The sequence below is a fragment of the Antedon mediterranea genome, chromosome 10 (assembly GCF_964355755.1).
Source record: "Antedon mediterranea chromosome 10, ecAntMedi1.1, whole genome shotgun sequence".
Classification (NCBI taxonomy): domain Eukaryota; kingdom Metazoa; phylum Echinodermata; class Crinoidea; order Comatulida; family Antedonidae; genus Antedon; species Antedon mediterranea.
The window spans coordinates 19069586-19094259 of NC_092679.1; the positions used below are offsets into that span (position 1 = coordinate 19069586).

General features: G+C 34.1%; 3 protein-coding genes and 1 long non-coding RNA gene across 9 annotated transcripts; all 4 read left to right on the forward strand.

Moving 5' to 3' along the window:
- The first annotated feature begins 185 nt into the window (after positions 1-185).
- On the forward strand, positions 186-3987 carry LOC140059954 (uncharacterized). Its single transcript, XM_072105959.1, has 5 exons — positions 186-547; positions 1292-1488; positions 2025-2144; positions 2306-2384; positions 3502-3987. Exons 1-5 carry the CDS (start codon positions 446-448, stop codon positions 3616-3618), a joined length of 615 nt encoding a protein of 204 aa, XP_071962060.1. The 5' UTR covers positions 186-445; the 3' UTR covers positions 3619-3987.
- A 171-nt stretch (positions 3988-4158) lies between these two features.
- LOC140059958 (uncharacterized) lies at positions 4159-24475 on the forward strand. Of its 6 annotated transcripts, XM_072105967.1 has the most exons (8): positions 6178-6269; positions 6405-6497; positions 6962-7031; positions 7639-8569; positions 9316-9512; positions 22212-22331; positions 22487-22559; positions 23220-24475. In XM_072105967.1, the coding sequence occupies exons 4-8, from the start codon at positions 8486-8488 to the stop codon at positions 23295-23297; spliced, it is 552 nt and encodes a 183-aa protein (XP_071962068.1). In that variant the 5' UTR covers positions 6178-6269; positions 6405-6497; positions 6962-7031; positions 7639-8485; the 3' UTR covers positions 23298-24475. The 6 variants fall into 6 exon arrangements, 5 of the variants coding, with proteins under 5 accessions (XP_071962068.1, XP_071962066.1, XP_071962067.1 ...); XM_072105965.1 differs by lacking the exon at positions 6405-6497 and having other exon boundaries at positions 6188-6269; XM_072105966.1 differs by lacking the exon at positions 6178-6269 and having other exon boundaries at positions 6313-6497.
- LOC140059970 (uncharacterized) lies at positions 10054-11801 on the forward strand. Its single transcript, XR_011847264.1, has 3 exons — positions 10054-10165; positions 10324-10399; positions 11512-11801. It is a non-coding gene; the product is annotated as an uncharacterized lncRNA (long non-coding RNA).
- LOC140060859 (retinol dehydrogenase 11-like) lies at positions 12181-20189 on the forward strand. The gene is made up of 6 exons (XM_072107219.1): positions 12181-12247; positions 12774-12846; positions 13561-13823; positions 14097-14270; positions 15299-15368; positions 18893-20189. The coding sequence occupies exons 1-4, from the start codon at positions 12181-12183 to the stop codon at positions 14207-14209; spliced, it is 516 nt and encodes a 171-aa protein (XP_071963320.1). The 3' UTR covers positions 14210-14270; positions 15299-15368; positions 18893-20189.
- Positions 24476-24674: the final 199 nt, after the last annotated feature.

Consider the following 24674-nt stretch of genomic DNA (forward strand, 5'->3'; position numbering starts at 1 on the left):
TAAAAATAATGGAGAAATTGAATGCCATTGATTTTCAGGAAAACCACAACCTATGTTATTATTAAGATTTTTTAGCAAATGTGTGTTGAAAACCACCGAACCGTTGTTACAATCATTGTGATGATATAGATCTTGTTGAGTCGCTGATATAAGAATAAATATTTTGGCACACATGGCGTGTCATACGTATAATACTGTTATATTGAGCTCGCGTAGTTGCTAAAATTACGATGGGACAAGTCTTAGACTAGCTAAACAGAGTTAAGTGGATGTGTTTAAAACTTTCCACAAATCTACCTGTATGTTTAACACATCAAGATTTGATTTGATTTGAATTAATATTCAGATATATGTGGTAAACAAAAACTGGTAATTTTTGACATCTTGTTCTTCACAATATTTCGTATTACTGGTTTCGTTTTCCCGCGATCATCCATTTTCTAGAATGAGTTTCAGAAAAGATATGTTACGATACGGCACTCTTGTAATTCTAGCGGTCATATTCATCGCAGGACTTTCTGTAATTATTATCACAGCAGAAATAAAAGTAAGTAACGTAGGCAACAAAGTTAAGTAGGCCTATGATATCATTTTTTTATTTCTAAGCTAGCAACAACAGGCCTTATTTTCATACTGGTATTGGTTCCAAAAAATAGTCTGCTAGGTGAAGGCAATCTTACCTTATGTAGGTTAGAATTTATTATTTAGCAATCTTTCTTGTTTGGGTTTCTATTCTAACTTTGTAAAATAGGTTTGTAGGCCTATGTTCTGCCTGATCGATGCCATTGTAGGCTACTTCGGCTACTGTATAAACTAACTATAGGGCCTAAAGGCTATGGGCTTTGCAAATCCTTGTTGTACCAGGGAGATGTCTCCCTGGTTGTAAAGTGCGGTAATAAACTGCTGCATGTAAATGAAAGTAAAACAGATGCTGAGGAATTTCCGGGGGAATTTCCCGCATAGTCAACATACCGGCGGACGTTTTATCATATTACTACTATTATAATTCGGGTTATTATATACCATGGAGGAAAAATCCTCCGTGTATACATATGACAAATTATGAGGCCTAATAACAATTTTTTGGTAGGCATATTATAAAAAATCGATTAGTTAGGCCTAATGTAGCATCGCTCATTTTATTTCACAATGCTTATTCTCCTCTACCGCTTTTAAAAAAAAGAAGAAGCCTGGGGTAGTACATTATCAATGTTGTTTCCTAGGTTCCTATAGTAAACAATATAACAAACAAGTTAATATTAAAAATTACTATTTTCACCTATATTTTAAGTACGACGGGGAATGTATGGTTTCGGCTGTTGTTGAGTGGAAGTCATCCAAAGGAAGTTCAGTGAACATTTACGTTCTTAATACTTCATCCGCAAGCTGCTCATTCATTATGGGGTACCATGGCCTAGCTGTAGCTGTATGTTTTGTCTTTTTTATATATTTCATCTTGTTGCTGAGGAAAGTAATCGTAAACCCACGGTAAATTTACTTTTGTTTACCTTTTCCTGAAGATAGTAATATTGAGGTTTGATATGGGTGAGAATTATATCCGTAAAAACAATGTTTTTTTTTAATCGCCGTGCCGTATATCGTCAATTATTAGGTCTTCAATGAACAACTTGCTATAAATTTGACCAAGGCAATCAAACAACATGACTGCTGTGGAGCTAGCTCTGGAGATCAAAGGGTTTCATCTGTGGCTGCGATACGATCAGTTCCTCTAACAGACACCGCGCGTCGCAGAGAATAATATGTAGATACCGTAGCGTTGGTATGTCGCAGCCAGACAAGATCAAAGGACTGTTATGAGTTCCTATACTCGAGCTCAGTGTCATGTTGTTAGATTGGCTTGCTTCTACCCAGGACCGTATACAGCCCAAAACTTGACCTAGCCAGGATTGGAGTTTCGTACTTATTTTTATTGTCGAGGTTCAGTAAAGAAAAATAATTGTAGAAGAATTTGCAATAATTGAATGCGTCACATTGACTGCTATCGTTATATTTTCTGTCTTCAGGTTTTTGCCGTGGTTTGCATTACTTTGCATTATTGCGGCCGTTTTCTCGCTCGTGTGTGTGATGGTTCTTTATATTGGTCTCAGTAACTTATGTGACGGATTTCTGGAACGATACGAAGGGTAAGTTAATGTTTCTTTGCAAAATTTATTTATTTGCATTTATTTTTTCGTAAACTTCCTCTTTCCAAAGGAGTCACAATGTTTATCACATATCTTAACCTAACAAGTAAAGTGAATACCGTATAATATCAGGTTCTTAAACGAAAATTATTATTTTTTAGTTACACAACATGTGAGGCGTTTGAATCTTCTTACCATTACGATCGCAAAGGTTTCACCGGACTTTTCAAAGGCGCTCAGGTAGTCATATTTTCAAAAATATAATGGTTGAACCTTTTAATTTGCAAAAAGTCATATAAGTATTGTTATATACGGTACACAACGCCATTGAACAACAACCAATAGATGCACTATATTATTTTCCACTGATTTCAATAAATTTAAATGCAACATACGTGTATAGCGTATAATATATGAATGGAAGGAGGTCACAGTAAGTTAATTTAAGTCGTAATCCGCGTATCAGTATAATAATAGAGAGGTTTCGCAATCTTACGAATACGATAACGAAAACGGATACGTCACCGACACGTATTCGTTTTCGTAAGCCATAAAAAAATCTGTTTCGCATGGCAACGAAATATTGAGGCGCGTCCAAAATATGACTGCGGTAAATTTGAGCGAAGCGCAGGTACGTGTTGCTTGGCTGCCTATGCCTAGCGTAACATCAAAGCGAGTGAGGACTTTAAAAACTGCTGTTTATCAAAATTGACCTGGCATTTTAGTAAATTACTTTATAATTACTTTCAATAAATCTATAATTATATTATAATCATGAATCATTCCTAATTCAAATGCAAAATGTGCAAAATAGATCAAATTTGTAGTTACGAATATGACTGGTGATATTCGGCAACACGAATACGATTTACGAATATGAAATGGGGATCAGCTCAAAAGTTTCACAAATGTATGACGTATCCGTTTTCGTTATCGTATTCGTAAGGTTGCGAAACCTCCCTATTGTTGGACGTTATTTGCATTTTATCAAACAAATACTGATTACAAAGAATGGAGAATATAACAGTTGGTTGTACGGCTGATACTGTATGTATTTTAGTATATTTGCCTTTACATTATTGTAACGATTAGGCATTCTACTATCTATACACTTTTCATGTTTATCGATTACGTTACGGTGGCCTACTGTTAAATAGGCCTATCTATCGATCCTATAGCCTACGCACGAACTAATGATGATGATCAAATAAAGATCGAAACGTTGAATAATGGCTTACCTCTCGTTATTTGGAGTCAGTTTTATATTACAATACAAGCTATTTAACAAAGTGCCGATAATTATTAAAAATATATTTTGTGTTTTTTAATTTGTATTTTTTTTTTAAATCTCATTTAGATTGCGTCGTGGTTATCGTGTGTTTTCTGGGCCGTAATGGCGTTGATGCTGTTTGCTCAAAGAAAGTCATTCCGGATCAGAAGATCTTTGAGAGTTGAAAATTCCATCCAAACATAGGCCCCCTAATAATATTTTATTTGCGTTTTTATATGCGTTTTGTGTAGCGGGTCCGTTAAAACTGTTAAACTTTGTGTTGATTGTGATTGGGTCGCATTCATTTGTATTCGCTACGTTTAAATCCGGGTTTATATCACGTGAAACGACGTTTGAGGCAGAGTAACTACTATTAATACGAACTATACGACGTCTTATCAGATAATATGATGCCTAAAGTAACATTTTTCTGAAGATGTATAGTATTGTGAAAACCTCGACTTATAAGTTTTGGTTTGATAGATTAGGCCTATAACTCGCAGTTCGTTTCCACAATGAAAATATTTTATATATTCCTCAGAAAGTTTATTGTGAAATAAAAAAAACGGCGGGTGCGTTCTAAAGAAATCATACTGATTAACATGGTATGACATGCTGTTAATATTGCAAGTTGAGGGCACTATATAACAAAAGCAAAATATATATATGTATGTATAATAGGGGTCAATGGTTCACGCACATACGAATACATGAACGGGAGACATTGTATTTAGAGGCCGCATAGGAACATTAATGTAATTATGAGCGATCAAATAACAGAGTTTCTAAAGACGAATTATATCCCCATTACATCAGCTGCAGCTGTCGGTATGTTCTATTTTTATTTTATTAAATTTAGAGAGACTAGGACTTATACTTATTTAGTATGTTACGCCTATGTTTTCATTCATGACAAAGAAACTACCAGTTTCTATATTTCTTAACATACTCTTGCATTTTTTACTTATAAGGGGGCTATAGCTTAAATATGCTTTAAAAACGGTCTAATTGTTCGTTGTCAAACTATGTTAAAGTTTGCTTTATATAGTACAGATATACATTTTAATAGTCTCTTCCATACAATTACAATACCGTGATATTATTCAATTCATATTCTGTATTGAGATGTGTGACAAATCGAATATAAAACCTAAATTTATAAACGTTATAGCCTAGGCCTAGTTAGTAGCCTACTATGCACTTTCCTGAAACTAGAGGTGTTGAGGGACAAACTCTCACCCCAAACATGCATTAATTAATTAATTAATTTCTACAAAATACCTTTAGGAATCGGTTTTATGATGCTTAGGAGGTACTCATCTGGTGGGAAATGTTACAGTGATGCAACATAAAATGGTTAGGTGGTGATAGTGACAGGAGCGAATACAGGCATAGGCAAGGAGACAGCTTTAGATCTAGCCAGACGAGGTAAATGCGTAATAAAGATATATATATACTTTAATATTAAAGTTAGGCCTAAAGCAAAAATTAGTAAAATTGGCTGCCAGCCGAGTTGAATAACCGTTTAGCCTTTGTTATGAATATGAAAACATTTTTTTGTCTGCAGAAGTGATTAGCCTAACTCTATTAAAATAAAAAATTACCTATAGGCCTAATCACGTAAGTTGAGAGACAATACATTTTCAAAGGCAAAAAAGTAAATACACTAGGCCTATCACCCTACATTTAAACTGACCATCAAAGGTGGCATAAAATATTTATACTGGATTACACAATCAGGTAAATGAAAACCTGTTTTGCATTTTGTGTCTCGAATACAAAAAAAATCAAAAAATACTAACCTACATGCTTTGCATTTGCGACGACGGGCGACCTAAAAAAGTTATGTTAATTCATTATGGGCATGCGGGTAAATGCTCCCCCACCTCGACATATTTTTGGTTGTTGACACATTGACAATGACATAGCCTAAACTTGTTCTTCGTCGCAAAATCTGAAATCCTCTACGCCACAAATTGAATAAGTTTAGATAATAAAATGTTCATGGAAACGTAATTTCGAGGGATCTTTAAACTGTATATTTATTGCGAAACAACTCTACCCTATCGACACTCAACATGGTTATTACTATTTAGTATTATGCACACATTTTATTTTCAGGGTTATTTTATTTCTATTCTGATAGTCGCCGAGAAACATCAGATGGCTTCGAACAAGTTTTTGGTAGAAATCACCTTGGACCATTCTTGCTAACAAACCTTTTACTGGACTTGCTGAAGAAGTCGGCACCAAGCCGAATTGTCAATGTTTCCTCTTCGGGTCACGCTGAGGCTAAAATTAACTTTGATGACATTAATTCTACGGAATCTTTTGAACCTGTAGCTGCTTATTGCCGAAGTAAACTAGCAAATATTCTCTTTACAAAGGAACTTGCAGAAAGATTAAAAGGTAATTCACATGTTATTATTAGTCGGATCTTAAGTTCGATTCATCTAGGATGCATTTCATTTTGTCCAAAGATTTAAAGTTTAATTTTACGTTACGGTTGAATTTCGTATGCGCATACACGCAGCCGGTTCTCTCGGTCTGTATCAGTTTCATAAACGCAAAAAATATGTCATGAAACGCGGAAGATGTCATGAAACAGTTCATAACCAGCAGACCAATACATACATAAAAAGTGCTCATCAAACTTAAATCGTTTTAACTTATTCATTTACAGGAACAGGCGTAACTTGCTACTCGCTTCATCCAGGCTTCATAGCAACAGACGTCTTCCGTAGCATGCCACATTGCTCAATGTGATTCTGCTTCTAATCTCCAAGAATTGTAAAGACCACAATACACTGTGCTGTTGAAGAGAGTCTAGCAAATGAGTCTGGATATTACTACTGGTAGGTTGGTTGTTCACACACACACACGTTATAGAAACGTATCCATTGTGATCTTGCAAAATTAGTAAATCTATCCAAATAAATAAACTTCAAATTTATGTCCATGTTACGTACTATATTCACTACTATTCAAAGGAGGTTGTGTGTGCTACTTCACCGTACAACGTTAAGAGTGAAGATAGTTTCTGTCCATTCGGTCGTGAGGAACATGCCATGATCAAGGCGCGAGTAAGGCTAACTTAGACAGACGAGGGCCAATCGTCGGGAGAAAATAAACATCCCGCAACGACAACGCCCGACGGTATCGCAAGACGGCTCGTCACGTCGGTTATTAACTCAAACAGCACCGACGAGTCAAGACGTTTCGTCGGGCCTCGTCGTACGATGCTGTCTCAGGTGGCCGATGGCATCTGCTTATACAAGCGGAATAATAATTTGAGTCTCCTTGGTGTTGTGTTGACTTCTTTGACTCGCATGTTTTTACGATAGGCCTATACTTCACTTTACATTTAAATACGTTTGCATGTGGTTTCTTTAACGGGAAAAGGCGATGATACGGTGTAATTACGTCACTTTTCCCTTAATTGTAGTCTACAGTTATGATACGTTATGATAGCACTAAATTGATATTGACGATAAATAAATATAATGAATGTAAATATAAAGAAAATGATCTCTGCTTTTTCTTTTAGTTATACATGTGAAGAGTTCGAATCTTTTTACGATGGTGACAAATTCATAAGCCTTTTCAAAGGCGCTCAGGTATCAGCATCTTAAATTTCTACATTAGTCGTTTTTAAATAAAAAATAAAACAGCAGATACAAATTCGCCCCTACAGTGGTTAACAGAAAAACAAGAAGACACAATTACACAATCTCGAAAACACTAACACTACGATGAAGGTTTAGAATAGAAGATACCAATATAGGGATGGGCCTGAACTAAATTATTATTAAGATAAATTTAATGTTGCATTCTTTTTACTCATCTCATGCATTTTTGTCTTGGTGAATTTTTATATTCCTCCCCTCTCCCCTTTTATATTCCATCCCCTCTCTACCCAACACGAACACGAGCTTTACAAAATAATGACAACTGTCAAAAGTACGTTTTTAATCAATTTTCGTCTTTTTATTGTCATTTTGTTACTTATTTTATATATTTAAATAACTTTTTTTTAAATGTAATATAACGAATGCAAATATGGTTTTAAAAACATCAACATCAATCATTTTATGTATAGACTAAAAAAAACTGACAGAGAAGATCATGCAAAATGTATAACATTTAAGATAACATATTTTCCGTAAAACTTATCAATATTATATAATTATTGTATATCTTTATTATTTGTGTCATTGTTTATAGGTAGCCTCATGGATGTCGTGCGTTTCCTGGGCCGCCATGGCTATTGTCTTGTTTGTTCAAACAAAATGTTCCAGATAAGAAGAAGATTGAATTTAAGGAAATCATTACATACACAGCAGGCTTGGACACATTAAAAAAACAATACGTGCGCTAGTTGGCAATAATAACATGAATAATTTCATCCAAATTTATGTATTATTTTCATAAAAATATAAATTACATGGTTTCGTTTTTGTTCCAGAGATCACAGGTATTATATCACAATTTAACAATACAATATCAAAAAGGCAGAAATTAGGTTAGACTATTGCATAATATAATTTTGTTTTCTCCGTTACAAAAGTCGATCAGCAATTGTTAATCCCATTTTCTAAAAATAACGACCATTTAAAAAATAATGGAGAAATTGAATGCCATTGATTTTCAGGAAAACCACAACCTATGTTATTATTAAGATTTTTTTAGCAAATGTGTGTTGAAAACCACCGAACCGTTGTTACAATCATTGTGATGATATAGATCTTGTTGAGTCGCTGATATAAGAATAAATATTTTGGCACACATGGCGTGTCATACGTATAATACTGTTATATTGAGCTCGCGTACTTGCTAAAATTACGATTGGACAAGTCTAGCTAAACAGAGTTAAGTGGATGTGTTTAAAACTTTCCACAAATCTACCTGTATGTTTAACACATCAAGATTTGATTTGATTTGAATTAATATTCAGATATATGTGGTAAACAAAAACTGGTAATTTTTGACATCTTGTTCTTCACAACATTCCGTATTACTGGTTTCGTTTTCCCGCGATCATCCATTTTCTAGAATAAGTTTCAGAAAAGATATGTTACGATACGCCACTCTTGTAATTCTAGCGGTCATATTCATCGCAGGACTTTCTGTAATTATTATCACAGCAGAAATAAAAGTAAGTAACGTAGGCAACAAAGTTAAGTAGGCCTATGATATCATTTTTTTATTTCTAAGCTAGCAACCACAGGCCTTATTTTCATACTGGTATTGGTTCTAAAAAACAGTCTGCTAGGTGAAGGCAATCTTACCTTTATGTAGGTTAGAATTTATTATTTAGCAATCTTTCTTGTTTGGGTTTCTATTCTAACTTTGTAAAATAGATTTGTAGGCCTATGTTCTGCCTGATCGATGCCATTGTAGGCTACTTCGGCTACTGTATAAACTAACTATAGGGCCTAAAGGCTATGGGCTTTGCAAATCCTTGTTGTACCAGGGAGATGTCTCCCTGGTTGTAAAGTGCGGTAATAAACTGATGCATGTAAATGAAAGTAAAACAGATGCTGAGGAATTTCCGGGGGAATTTCCCGCATAGTCAACATACCGGCGGACGTTTTATCATATTACTACTATTTTAATTCGGGTTATTATATACCATGGAGGAAAAATCCTCCGTGTATACATATGACAAATTATGAGGCCTAATAACAATTTTTTGGTAGGCATATTATAAAAGAATCGATTAGTTAGGCCTAATGTAGCATCGCTCATTTTATTTCACAATGCTTATTCTCCTCTACCGCTTTTTAAAAAAAGAAGAAGCCTGGGGTAGTACATTATCAATGTTGTTTCCTAGGTTCCTATAGTAAACAATATAACAAACAAGTTAATATTAAAAATTACTATTTTCACCTATATTTTAAGTACGACGGGGAATGTATGGTTTCGGCTGTTGTTGAGTGGAAGTCATCCAAAGGAAGTTCAGTGAACATTTACGTTCTTAATACTTCATCCGCAAGCTGCTCATTCATTATGGGGTACCATGGCCTAGCTGTAGCTGTATGTTTTGTCTTTTTTATATATTTCATCTTGTTGCTGAGGAAAGTAATCGTAAACCCACGGTAAATTTATTTTTGTTTACCTTTTCCTGAAGATAGTAATATTGAGGTTTGATATGGGTGAGAATTATATCCGTAAAAACAATGTTTTTTTTTAATTGCCGTGCCGTATATCGTCAATTATTAGGTCTTCAATGAACAACTTGCTATAAATTTGACCAAGGCAATCAAACAACATGACTGCTGTGGAGCTAGCTCTGGAGATCAAAGGGTTTCATCTGTGGCTGCGATACGATCAGTTCCTCTAACAGACACCGCGCGTCGCAGAGAATAATATGTAGATACCGTAGCATTGGTATGTCGCAGCCAGACAATATCAAAGGACTGTTATGAGTTCCTATACTTGAGCTCAGTGTCATGTTGTTAGATTGGCTTGCTTCTACCCAGGACCGTATACAGCCCAAAACTTGACCTAGCCAGGATTGGAGTTTCGTACTTATTTTTATTGTCGAGGCTCAGTAAAGAAAGATAATTGTAGAAGAATTTGCAATTGAATGCGTCACATTGACTGCTATCGTTATATTTTCTGTCTTCAGGTTTTTGCCGTGGTTTGCAATACTTTGCATTATTGCGGCCGTTTTCTCGCTCATGTGTGTGATCATTCTTCATATTGGTCTCAGTAACTTATGTGACGGATTTCTGGAACGATACGAAGGGTAAGTTATTTCTTTGCAAAATTTATTTATTTGCATTTATTTTTTCGTAAACTTCCTCTTTCCAAAGGAGTCCCGATGTTTATCACATATCTTAACCTAACAAGTAAAGTGAATACCGTATAATATCAAGTTCTTAAACGAAAATTATTATTTTTTAGTTATACATGTGAGGCGTTTGAATCTTCTTACCATTACGATCGCAAAGGTTTCACCGGACTTTTCGAAAGCGCTCAGGTAGTCATATTTTCAAAAATATAAGGGTTGAACCTTTTAATTTGCAAAAAGTCATATAAGTATTGTTATATACGGTACACAACGCCATTGAACAACAACCAATAGATGCACTATATAATTTTCCACTGATTTAAATAAATTTAAATGCAACATACGTGTATTGCGTATAATATATGAATGGAAGGAGGTCACAGTAAGTTAATTTAAGTCGTAATCCGCGTATCAGTATAATAATAGAGAGGTTTCGCAATCTTACGAATACGATAACGAAAACGGATACGTCACCGACACGTATTCGTTTTCGTAAGCCATAAAAAAATCTGTTTCGCATGGCAACGAAATATTGAGGCGCGTCCAAAATATGACTGCGGTAAATTTGAGCGAAGCGCAGGTACGTGTTGCTTGGCTGCCTATGCCTAGCGTAACATCAAAGCGAGTGAGGACTTTAAAAACTGCTGTTTATCAAAATTGACCTGGCATTTTAGTAAATTACTTTATAATTACTTTCAATAAATCTATAATTATATTATAATCATGAATCATTCCTAATTCAAATGCAAAATGTGCAAAATAGATCAAATTTGTAGTTACGAATATGACTGGTGATATTCGTCAACACGAATACGCTTTACGAATATGAAATGGGGTTCAGCTCAAAAGTTTCACAAATGTATGACGTATCCGTTTTCGTTATCGTATTCGTAAGGTTGCGAAACCTCCCTATTGTTGGACGTTATTTGCATTTTATCAAACAAATACTGATTACAAAGAATGGAGAATATAACAGTTGGTTGTACGGCTGATACTGTATGTATTTTAGTATATTTGCCTTTACATTATTGTAACGATTAAGCATTCTATACACTTTTCATGTTTATCGATTACGTTACGGTGGCCTACTGTTAAATAGGCCTATCTATCGATCCTATAGCCTACGCACGAACTAATGATGATGATCAAATAAAGATCGAAACGTTGAATAATGGCTCACCTCTCGTTATTTGGAGTCAGTTTTATATTACAGTACAAGCTATTTAACAAAGTACCGATAATTATTAAAAATATATTTTGTGATTTTTTTAATTTGTATTTTTTTTTTAAATCTCATTTAGATTGCGTCGTGGTTATCGTGTATTTTCTGGGCCGTAATGGCGTTGATGCTGTTTGCTCAAAGAAAGTCATTCCGGATTAGAAGATCTTTGAGATTTGAAAATTCCATCCAAACATAATAATATTTTATTTGCGTTTTTATATGCGTTTTGTGTAGCGGGTCCGTTGAAACTGTTAAACTTTGTGTTGATTGTGATTGGGTCGCATTCATTTGTATTCGCTACGTTTAAATCCGGGTTTATATCACGTGAAATGACGTTTGAGGCAGAGTAACTACTATTAATACGAACTATACGACGTCTTATTATCAGATAATATGATGCCTAAAGTAACATTTTTCTGAAGATGTATAGTATTGTGAAAACCTCGACTTATAAGTTTTGGTTTGATAGATTAGGCCTATAACTCGCAGTTCGTTTTCACAATGAAAATATTTTATATATTCCTCAGAAAGTTTATTGTGAAATAAAAAAAACGGCTGGTGCGTTCTAAAGAAATCATACTGATTAACATGGTATGACATGCTGTTAATATTGCAAGTTGAGGGCACTATATAACAAAAGCAAAATTACCTATATGTATGTATAATAGGGGTCAATGGTTCACGCACATACGAATACATGAACGGGAGACATTGCATTTAGAGGCCGCATAGGAAAATTAATGTAATTATGAGCGATCAAATAACAGAGTTTCTAAAGACGAATTATATCCCCATTACATCAGCTGCAGCTGTCGGTATGTTCTATTTTTATTTTATTAAATTTAGAGAGACTAGGACTTATACTTATTTAGTATGTTACGCTTATGTTTTCATTCATGACAAAGAAACTACCAGTTTCTATATTTCTTAACATACTCTTGCATTTTTTACTTATAAGGGGCCTATAGTTTAAATATGCTTTAAAAACGGTCTAATTGTTCGTTGTCAAACTATGTTAAAGTTTGCTTTATACAGTACAGATATACATTTTAATAGTCTCTTCCATACAATTACAATACCGTACCGTGATATTATTCAATTCATATTCTGTATTGAGATGTGTGACAAATCGAATATAAAACCTAAATTTATAAACGTTATAGCCTAGGCCTAGTAGCCTACTATGCACTTTCCTGAAACTAGAGGTGTTGAGGGACAAACTCTCACCCCAAACATGCATTAATTAATTAATTAATTTCTACAAAATTCCTTTAGGAATCGGTTTTATGATGCTTAGGAGGTACTCATCTGGTGGGAAATGTTGCAACATAAAATGGTAAGGTGGTGATAGTGACAGGAGCGAATACAGGCATAGGCAAGGAGACAGCTTTAGGCCTAGATCTAGCCAGACGAGGTAAATGCGTATAATAAAGATATATATACTTTAATATTAAAGTTGGCCTAAAGCAAAAAATAGTAAAATTGGCTGCCAGCCGAGTTGAATAACCGTTTAGCCTATTTTGTTATGAATATGAAAACATTTTTTTGTCTGCAGAAGTGATTAGCCTAACTCTATTAAAATAAAAAATTGCCTATAATCACGTAAGTTGAGGGACAATACATTTTCAAAGGCAAAAAAGTAAATACACTAGGCCTATCACCCTACATTTAAACTGACCATCAAAGGTGGCATAAAATATTTATACAGGATTACACAATCAGGTAAAAGAAAACCTGTTTTGCATTTTGTGTCTCGAATACAAAAAAAATAAAAAAATACTAACCTACATGCTTTGCATTTGCGACGACGGGCGACCTAAAAAAGTTATGTTAATTCATTATGCGCATGCGGGTAAATGCTCCCCCACCTCGACATATTTTTGGTTGTTGACACATTGACAATGACATAGCCTAAACTTGTTCTTCGTCGCAAAATCTGAAATCCTCTACGTCACAAATTGAATAAGTTTAGATAATAAAATGTTCATGGAAACGTAATTTCGAGGGATCTTTAAACTGTATATTTATTGCGAAACAACTCTACCCTATCGACACTCAACATGGTTATTACTATTTAGTATTATGCACACATTTTATTTTCAGGGTTATTTTATTTCTATTCTGATAGTCGCCAAGAAACATCAGATGGCTTCGAACAAGTTTTTGGTAAAAATCACCTTGGACCATTCTTGCTAACAAACCTTTTACTGGACTTGCTGAAGAAGTCGGCACCAAGCCGAATTGTCAATGTTTCCTCTTCGGGTCACGCTGAGGCTAAAATTAACTTTGATGACATTAACTCTACGGAATCTTTTGAACCTGTAGCTGCTTATTGCCGAAGTAAACTAGCAAATATTCTCTTTACAAAAGAACTTGCAGAAAGATTAAAAGGTAATTCACATGTTATTATTAGTCTGATCTTAAGTTCGATTCATCTAGGATGCATTTCATTTTGTCCAAAGATTTAAAGTTTAATTTTACGCTTGGTTGAATTTCGTATGCGCATACACGCAGCCGGTTCTCTCGGTCTGTATCAGTTTCATAAACGCAAAAAATATGTCATGAAACGCGGAAGATGTCATGAAACAGTTCATAACCAGCAGACCAATACATACATAAAAAGTGCTCATCAAACTTAAATCGTTTTAACTTATTCATTTACAGGAACAGGCATAACTTGCTACTCGCTTCATCCAGGCTTCGTAGCAACAGACGTCTTCCGCGCAGCATGCCACATTGCTCAATGTGATTCTGCTTCTAATCTCCAAGAATTGTAAAGACCACAATACACTGTGCTGTTGAAGAGAGTCTAGCAAATGAGCCTGGATATTACTACTGGTAGGTTGGTTGTTCACACACACACGTTATAGAAACGTATCCATTGTGATCTTGCAAAATTAGTAAATCTATCCAAATAAATAAACTTCAAATCTATATGTCCATGTTATGTACTATATTCACTACTATTCAAAGGAGGTTGTGTGTGCTACTTCACCGTACAACGTTAAGAGTGAAGATAGTTTCTGTCCATTCGGTCGTGAGGAACATGCCATGATGAAGGCGCGAGTAAGGCTAACTTAGACAGATGAGGGGCAACTGAGTCGTCTCGTCGGGAGAAAACAGAGAGCTTTCGCTATCTCGGATCGGGAACGAGAACCAGTTAATTAAAATTTCACATAAACTAATGACGTCATACACAAAAAACCCTTACTTTCTCGGCCGCTCGTTCCCGATCGAGATAGCGAAAGCTCTCTAAAAATAGAGAGCTTTCGCTATCTCGGATCGGGAACGAGAACCAGCTCCTGTATCTCGGGCTACGAGCATTAGTTAATTAAAATTTCACATAAACTAATGACGTCATACACAAAAAAAACCTTACTTTCTCGGCGGCTCGTTCCCGATCGAGATAGCGAAAGCTCTCAAATGTTCTTAAAACGAGTACGAGATCGAGAACCGGTAATTAATGCTGGTTCTCGTTCCCGATCCGAGATAGCGAAAGCTCTCTATTAACTCAAACAGCACCGACGAGTCAAGACGTTTCGTCGGGCCTCGTCGTACGATGCTGTCTCAGGTGGCCTATGGCATCTGCTTATACAAGCGGAATAATAATTTGAGTCTCCTTGGTGTTGTGCTGACTTCTTTGACTCTCGCATGTTTTTACGATAGGCCTATACTTCAATTTACATTTAAATACGTTTGCATGTGGTTTCTTTAAAAAAGGCGATGATTACGGTGTAATTACGTCACTATTCCCTTAATTGTAGTCTACAGTTATGATGAGTTATGATAGCACTAAATTGATATTGACGATAAATAAATGTAATGAATGTAAATATAAAGAAAATGATCTGTGCTTTTTCTTTTAGTTATACATGTGAAGAGTTCGAATCTTTTTACGATGGTGACAAATTCATAAGCCTTTTCAAAGGCGCTCAGGTATCAGCATCTTAAATTTCTACATTAGTCAATTCAATTCAATTCAAAGCAACATTTATTTTCTCCTTTCATATACAAAATAGATTTCAGTGATCAATAAATATGTAAACAAAATTCGAAAGAAGAAGGTACACGCCCAGAAAGATGAAAAACACATCTTGTGGAGGACGTACCTATTACAGACACAGACAATGACAATTTATAAAAAATAAAAAAAAATATAAAATAAAAAAAAAAAATAAAAAAAAAAAAAATTGACCGAGTAAAAGTTAATATTTGGCAATAAGGTGACTTTTAAGTTTAGATAAAAATTATTTACTAGAAACAGAGTTTAAGATGGGGAGTGGCAGATCGTTCCAAAAAGTGGGTCCGGAATACCTAATGTTGTGTTGAAAGTGGTTGGTTTTATGGGTTGGAATATGTAATTTTGAACAAATACGGGTATTATGATAATGAATTGAAGAATTTGGAGTGAACATGGAGCAGAGATGTTTGGGAAGGTTGGAATTAATAGAAGAAAAGATGAACGAGCCTTGTTGGGTTAGATTGATATCGGAGACTTTGAGAAGATTAAGCTTTGAAAAAAGATGAGATGAATGAGACAGGGGTGGGGCACCAGATATAACCCTGATGGCCTTTTTTTGAAGAGTTTGAAGTCTTTTAATACTGGAAGGGTAAGAGTTGCACCAGACAATATTGCAATAGTTAAGATAAGGCAGGATGAGGGAGCAGTACAGGATACGAAGAATGTTAGGGGGTGAAAAAGAAGAAAGTCTAGTGATGATGCCAAGACTTTTTGAAATTTTATTCTCAACAAAATTGATGTGATTTTTCCATGAAAGTCGACTGTCAAGATGAACTCCTAAAAATGTAGCAGATTGGACTGAGGGAATATCATGATTGTTAATAGAAATGTTATAGTTTGCAGTATCAATGTTTTTAATTTTCTGAGGGGTCCCAAACAGGATGAAGTTACATTTTTTGTGGTTAAGAGAAAGTTTGTTAGCTGAAAAGTATTGAGACATGAGGGTCAAATTGGTATTAACAGTATTAAATAAGGTTTGAATATCAGGGTCAGAGTAATAAACAGTGGTGTCGTCAGCATATAGAAAAAAATTAAGAATTGCAGAAGAAAGATATATATCATTAATATATAGAATAAATAGGAAGGGGCCAAGAAGAGAGCCCTGGGGAACACCACAAGTAACAGGGTTGAAGTTGGAGACAGAATTAGAATACTTGGTACATTGGAAACGATTGGTAAGGTAACTTTTGAAAAGATCATATGCGGGCCCTCTAATTCCATAGTGGGATAGTTTAAATAAAAGTATGTTGTGGTCTATTGTGTCGAATGCCTTTGACAAATCTATAAAAACGCCGATGGCTAGATGGCCACTTTCAAATGCGTCAACAATTTTGTTTGTTAAGTCAATGAGAGCCATGGGTGTGTTGTGACCTTTTCTAAAGCCATATTGATTTTTGTGAAGAATGTCATGTTTTGAGATAAATGAAAATGTACGATCGTAGATTACCCTTTCTAAAGCTTTAGAGAAAATAGAGAGGACAGAGATGGGGCGATAGTTAGAGAAATCAGATTTGTTTCCAGATTTGTAGATAGGGGTAACGCGCGCAAACTTCATCCCGTCTGGGAAAACACCCTTTAATAAAGCAAGATTAAAAATATGGGTAAGTGGAAAAGAAATGAGATCGGCAATATGTTTGATGGGCTTGGTTTGGAAATCATCAATACCGGGTGATTTGTTGTTTTTAAAGATAGAAATGATTTTAAAAACTTCGGCCTCATTGACTGGAGTAAAGAATATTGAGTTAGGGGTAAGGTTGGGTAAAAAGTCTTTAAATGATCTGTTACTATTGGGAATTTTATTAGCAAGTGAAGGGCCGATTTCAGAAAAATATTTGTTAAAGGCATTTGAAATTATATTGGAATCATTAGTCAACTCACCTTGAAAATTGAAAGAAGTATTTGTATGTGTATTATTTGATTTATTGAGCAGGGAATTAATTGATTTCCAAGTTGCCTTAATATCATTTTTGTGTTTGAGAAACGTTTTGTGAAAATAATTTTTTTTTGCAGCTTTAATTGTAGTATTTAATTTATTACGGAATTGTTTAAAGGCTGTTTCATTTATTTGGGTGGGACAATGGATAAATTTAGAGTACAGTTTATGTTTGTGTTTAATTGAATTAAGTAGGCCATTAGACATCCATGACTTTAATTTATTATTTTTTTTTCGTTTTTGAGGAGAGGAAAGTGTTTATCATATATTGATTTTAATATAAGTTCAAAGTGTGAATAAGCCTTATTTGGGTCATCAGTGTTAATAACATCAGTCCAATGTTGGGTGGAAATTTCAAGACGAAAGTTTGCCAGTGAAGTAAGGTTAAATTTTCTAAAAGTATAGTTTTTATTTGGATTAAGATTATGGAAGGAAGCGTTGAGAAGAGAAATATTGAAGACAGGAAGATGATCGGAAATGTCGCTATAAAGTAGACCACTTGTGTTTTGGTATTCAGTCTGATTAGTAAAAATGTTGTCTAATAAAGTGGCAGAAGTTTTACTGATACGGGAAGGTCTATGGATACAAGGAAGGTAATTATTACTGAAAAGCGAGTTGATAAAATCACGAGCATTGTTGTCAGTATCGTATTTAAGGATATCGATGTTGAAGTCTCCAAGAATGTAGACAATCTTGTTTTCTGTTGATAAAGAGGAAAGCACAGAGTCAAGTTCATTAGTAAATTGTTTAGGGTCAAGTGAAGGCGGTCTATAAATGGTTCCAACAAGAATATTTTTTAGGTTGGGTCTAACAATTTCAATAAAGATGGATTCAGAAGTAGAGGGTTGCAGAGTTAGATCATTTCTAAGGAAAAATTCAAGGCCATCACGGATATATAAGGCAACCCCACCACCGTCTTTATAATAGTCGTTTTTAAATAAAAAATAAAACAGCAGATACAAATTCGCCCCTACAGTGGTTAACAGAAAAACAAGAAGACACAATTACACAATCTCGAAAACACTTACACTACGATGAAAGTTTAGAATAAAAGATACCAATATAGGGATGGGCCTGAACTAAATTATTATTAAGATAAATTTAATTTTGCATTCTTTTTACTCATCTCATGCATTTTTGTCTTGGTGAATTTTTATATTCCTCCCCTCTCCCCTTTTATATTCCATCCCCTCTCTACCCAACACGAACACGAGCTTTACAAAATAATGACAACTGTCAAAAGAACGTTTTTAATCAATTTTCGTCTTTTTATAGTCATTTTGTTACTTATTTTATATATTTAAATAACTTTTTTTTAAATGTAATATAACGAATGCAAATATGGTTTTAAAAACATCAACATCAATCATTTTATGTATAGACTAAAAAAAACTGACAGAGAAGATCATGCAAAATGTACAACATTTAAGATAACATATTTTCATTAAAACTGATTAATATTATATAATTATTTTATATCTTTATTATTTGTGTCATTGTTTATAGGTAGCCTCGTGGATGTCGTGCGTTTCCTGGGCCGCCATGGCTATTGTCTTGTTTGTTCAAATAAAATGTTCCAGATAAGAAGAAGATTGAATTTAAGGAACTTATTACATACACAGCAGGCTTGGAGACATTTAAAAACAATACGTGCGCTAGTTGGCAATAATAACCTGAATAATTTCATCCAAATTTATATATTATTTTCATAAAAATATAAATTACATGGGTTCGTTTTTGTTCCGGAGATCACAGGTATTATATCACAATTTAACAATACAATATCAAAAAAGCAGAAATTAGGTTAGACTATTGCATAATATAATTTTGTTTTCTCCGTTACAAAAGTCGATCAGCAATTGTTAATCCCATTGTCTAAAAATAACGACCATTTTAAAAATAATGGAGAAATTGAATGCCATTGATTTTCAGGAAAACCTCAACCTATGCTATTGTTATTAAGATTCTTTTAGCAAATGGTGTAATAATAATAATAATAATAATTTATTAGGAAATGACACCTTTGCATCGGTGGCACACACAGAAGTGGTGCATCCAATTTAACATAATACATCAAAACAATACATTATATGACGGATACAGATTCTTAAACTATTTGCAAAAATATAAAAGATAAATCATTACCAACATGGTAATATAGGTACTGTATTAAATTGTCTTACATTATCATAGGTTTGAGTTGATAAAGAGGTATATAAAAATAAACATAAAATATAGTAAAGAGTTTACAATACAAACCATTGTGTTTCAACATCAGGTACTGAGGACCTATAGTTGTTATCACAGGTGTATAATATTTACAAATCAAAAAAGGTCTCAGATTCTTTACAAATCGCGATAGAATCTCCACCTAAAATATACTGTAATTTATCATCAGCACTTGCTGTTGTGACACGATTCCATGTGTCATAATCATTACAGAGTACAAGATTATGTTGTAGATTGGATAATTCTTTCATTCTAATATTATCAAATGCTTTACAGTTTAATAAAAAATGTTTAATGTCTTCAATTTCACCATTCCCACATATAGTACAAAGACCGGACACATCATTGGACCATTTATAAGTTTTACAATCTAAAGGTAGAGTGTTAGATCTTAATTTAAATTTCAGACTTGTCTCATAAAAATGTGTTTTATCAAGTAAATACTTTTCTAAATTAGGGAAAGGTTTCAATTTTGAGTATAAATTTAATGAGGTTTTTTGCATTACATTATTTGACCACTCTGATTTATATGATTCTGACAAACATCGCTCGACATTGCTGACTGAGAAAGGAACAAGAGTTAAACTATCATTATCAAAAACATTGTTGTAAAAGCCTATATCTGTACATTTTTCAAATATGTACAACACAACTACTAAGAAATTTATATTTTAAACAATCAAAGTCACATTTCAATTGTAGCATAGAATTAAGTACAATATTAGGCCACCTGTGGTCATCCATAGATATAAAACGATTAAATAATTTAACTCTGGACAGTTTGTGTAACTTGGATAATGGAACCCACCGAACCGTTGTTACAATCATTGTGATATAGATCTTTTTGAGTCGCTGATTAAAGAATAAATATTTTGGCACACATGGCGTGTCATACGTATAAAACGATGGGAACAAGTCTAGCTACAGAGTTAAGTGGATGTGTTTTAAACTTCCCACAAATCTACCTGTTTGTTTAACACATCAAGATTTGATTTGATTTGAATTAATATTCAGATATGTGGTAAACAAAAACTGGTAATTTGATATTTCTACCTTCACCAATGTTTCTATTCGTGAATCGTTTGAATTCGCTTGACTGTTGACTCACTTGACATCTTGTTCTTCACAACATTCCGTATTACTGGTTTCGTTTTCCCGCGATCATCCATTTTCTAGAATGAGTTTCAGAAAAGATATGTTACGATACGCCACTCTTGTAATTCTAGCGGTCACATTCATAGCAGGACTTTCTGTAATTATTATCACAGCAGAAATAAAAGTAAGTAACGTAGGCAACAAAGTTAAGTAGGCCTATGATATAATTTTTTTATTTCTAAGCTAGCAACCACAGGCCTTATTTTCATACTGGTATTGGTTCTAAAAAACAGTCTGCTAGGTGAAGACAATCTTACCTTATGTAGGTTAGAATTTATTATTTAGCAATCTTTCTTGTTTGAGTTTCTATTCTAACTTTGTAAAATGGGTTTTGTAGGCCTATGTTTTGTAGTCCTATATTCTGCCTGATCGATGCCATTTTAGGCTACTTCGGCTACTGTATAAACTAACTATAGAGCCTAAGGTTATGGACTTTGCAAATCCTTGTTGTACCAGGGAGATGTCTCCCTGGTTGTAAAGTGCGGTAATAAACTGCTGCATGTAAAACGAAAGTAAAACAGATGCTGAGGAATTTCCGGGGGAATTTCCCGCATAGTCAACATACCGACGGACGTTTTATCATATTACTACTATTATAATTCAGGTTATTATATACCATGGAGGAAAAATCCTCCGTGTATATACATGACAAATTATGAGGCCTAATAACAATTTTTTTGGTAGGCATATATACGAATCGATTAGTTAGTCCTAATGTAGCATCGCTCATTTTATTTCACAATGCTTATTATCCTCTACCGCTTTAAAAAAAAAAAGAAGCCTGGGGTAGTACATTATCAATGTTGTTTCCTAGGTTCCTATAGTAAACAATATAACAAACAACTTAATATTAAAAATTACTATTTTCACCTATATTTTAAGTACGACGGGGAATGTATGGTTTTGGCTGATGTTGAGTGGAAGTCATCCGAAGGAAGTTCAGTGAACATTTACGTTCTTAATACTTCATCCGCAAGCTGCTCATTCATTATGGGGTACCAGGGCGTAGCTGTAGCTGTATGTTTGGTCTTTTTTATATATTTCATCTTGTTGCTGAGGAAAGTAGTCGTATACCCACGGTAAATTTACTTTTGTTTACCTTTTCCTGAAGATATTAATTATTGAGGTTTGATATGGGTGAGAATTATATCCGGAAAAAACAATGTTTTTTTTTAAGCGCCGTGCCGTATATCGTCAATTATTAGGTCTTCAATGAACAACTTGCTATAAATTTGACCAAGGCAATCAGACTGCTGTGGAGCTAGCTCTGGAGATCAAAGGGTTTCATCTGTGGCTGCGATACGATCAGTTCCTCTAACAGACAGAGTTTCGTACTTATTTTTATTGTCAAGGCTCAGCAGTAAAGAAAGATAATTGTAGAAGAATTTGCAATAATTGAATGCTTCACATTGACTGCTATCGTTATATTTTCTGTCTTCAGGGTTTTGCCGTGGTTTGCATTACTTTGCATTATTGCGGCCTTGTTCTCGCTCATTTGTGCAACCGTTCTTCATATTGGTCTCCGTAAATTATGTAACGGATTTCTGGAACGATACGAAGGGTAAGTTTCTTTGCAAAATTTATTTATTTGCATTTATTTTTTCGTAAACTTTCTTATTCCAAAGGAGTCACGATGTTTATCACATATCTTAATCTAAAAAGTAAAGTGAATACCGTATAATATCAAGTTCTTAAACGAAAATTATTATTTTTTAGTTATACATGTGAGGCGTTTGAATCTGACTATTACGATCGCAAAGGTTTCACCGGACTTTTCAAAGGCGCACAGGTATCATATTTTCAAAAATATAAGTGTTGAACCTTTTAATTTGCAAAATGCCGTATAAGTATTGTTAAATACACAATGCTATTGAACAAAAACCAATAGATGCACTGATTATGTTTCGTTTCGTTTCGTTTATTTTCCACTCATTTAAATGCAACATACGAGTAGGCCTATAGCGTATAATTATTATGGGTGGAAGGAGGTCACAGTAAGTTCATTTAAGTCGTGATCCCCGTATCAGTATAATGCTACGGAAGTAAACTAAACTATATTTTAAAAAATGAGGGTAACATTTAAATTAAATAAGACAGTAAAAGTTAAGATTAATCAGGAAGTTCGTTGTATGACAATATAATGATAAAACTGATGATACCAATAAGAGTATATAATATGTAATATAATTATAGTGAAGTTTAAATAACATAGTATAAAACCGACTCCAAATAACGAGAGGCAAGCCATGAGTCAACGTTTCATCAGGAATGTGTATCTGTATGAATGTCCTAATGATGATCAAATAAAGATCGAAACGTTGAATCATGGCTTACCTCTCGTTGCTTGGAGTCAGCTACTACAGTAATGCTAGTCAACAAAGTACCGATAATTATTAAAAATATATTTTGGGTTTTTTTTTATATGTATTTTTTGTTTAATCTCATTTAGGTTACGTCGTGGATATCGTGTGTTTCCTGGGCCGTAATGGCGATTATACTGTTTGTTCAAGTAAAATATTCCGGATAAGACGAATAGTTTAAAGGAATATTAAACTACTTTTCGTCAAACATGGCCTTAGACTTCTTTGTGGAGTATTCAAGAGGACAACCACCAAGTACCAAGTATACATGACTGTAATACAACATCACATGTGTTTCACATGTATCTCAGTAGGCCTATCATTACGTGATAGGCACCACATTGATTCAAATGAAATGCTGTATTGCCATATATTCCTATGATAATGGGTAAATATTGTATTGTGTAGAGATACAGCACTGAGACATATTATGGAATCTCGAACCCATCCACACATGGCCATAAGTACAATCAGACAAGAGGATAAACACCATGTATCTCCTACTAATAGGCCTATCATACGTGATAAGGCACCAAATTGATTCAACTGAAATGCTGTATTACCAAATATTTCTATGATAATGGGTAAATATTGTAGTATGTGTGGAGATACAGCGATGAGAATCGGGTACCAATGTTCAGTGTACTGACAAATACCCAATATCAGCCTGGTCCTTAACGCCTACTTTTAACTATAAATCAATTCACATATCTAGAGCACTCCTCAAACCGCCCAGTAATATAATACTGACAAATAATTCGTTTATAACGATGAAGATGAGAAAATCTGTGTCACTTTAGTCTTGTGAAAACTTCGACTTATAAGTTTTGGTTTGATAAATTATAATGAAACCTGTAAAGCGGGTGAAATCGCAGTACGTTTCCACAATGGAATTATTTTTTATATTCCTCAGAAAATTTATTGTGAAATAGGAAATAAGCTTGTTAAATTCACGAGGCTGCCGTAAAATGTTATTTATAATGGTTCCGTTATTTATTTAGATTTCTGAGTTAGCAAATTTGCCAATTTGAACTTTTTTGAGGGCTATAAAATATTATTTATTAAGCGGATGTCCAAGATCTAAAGTAAAGAAGACTTGCATTGGTGTAACAGTCCTCTACACACAATTTGCCATTGTTTCGGTAAAATTTAGCACCTTATCTAAATTTATTGTATTTTATAATATTTTATATTAAGAATTTTTTTAAACAATATGGTGTTCAAATTTGTCGCCATAATATTAATATGTCAAACCTGGGTATCGTTATAAATGATTAAACTCTGCATTGTCTGAAAATAGTCGTGTTTGAATTAAAATGTCTTGCCATTAAAGAAAATAATAAATTACGATCGCTAAATAATTTTTTCGGGAAGCAGGATTTAATTACATCGCGAGAAGCCATGGCATTTCTTTTTTTTTTTTTCAGATTATGTACTTCCATTTTTACCCAGTATCATGGTGAAAAATATACGTTTTAAATGACGAGGTTGTATAAATCGATAAAGGAGATCTTACGATTTGGCTTCGGTAATATTCGTTTAAA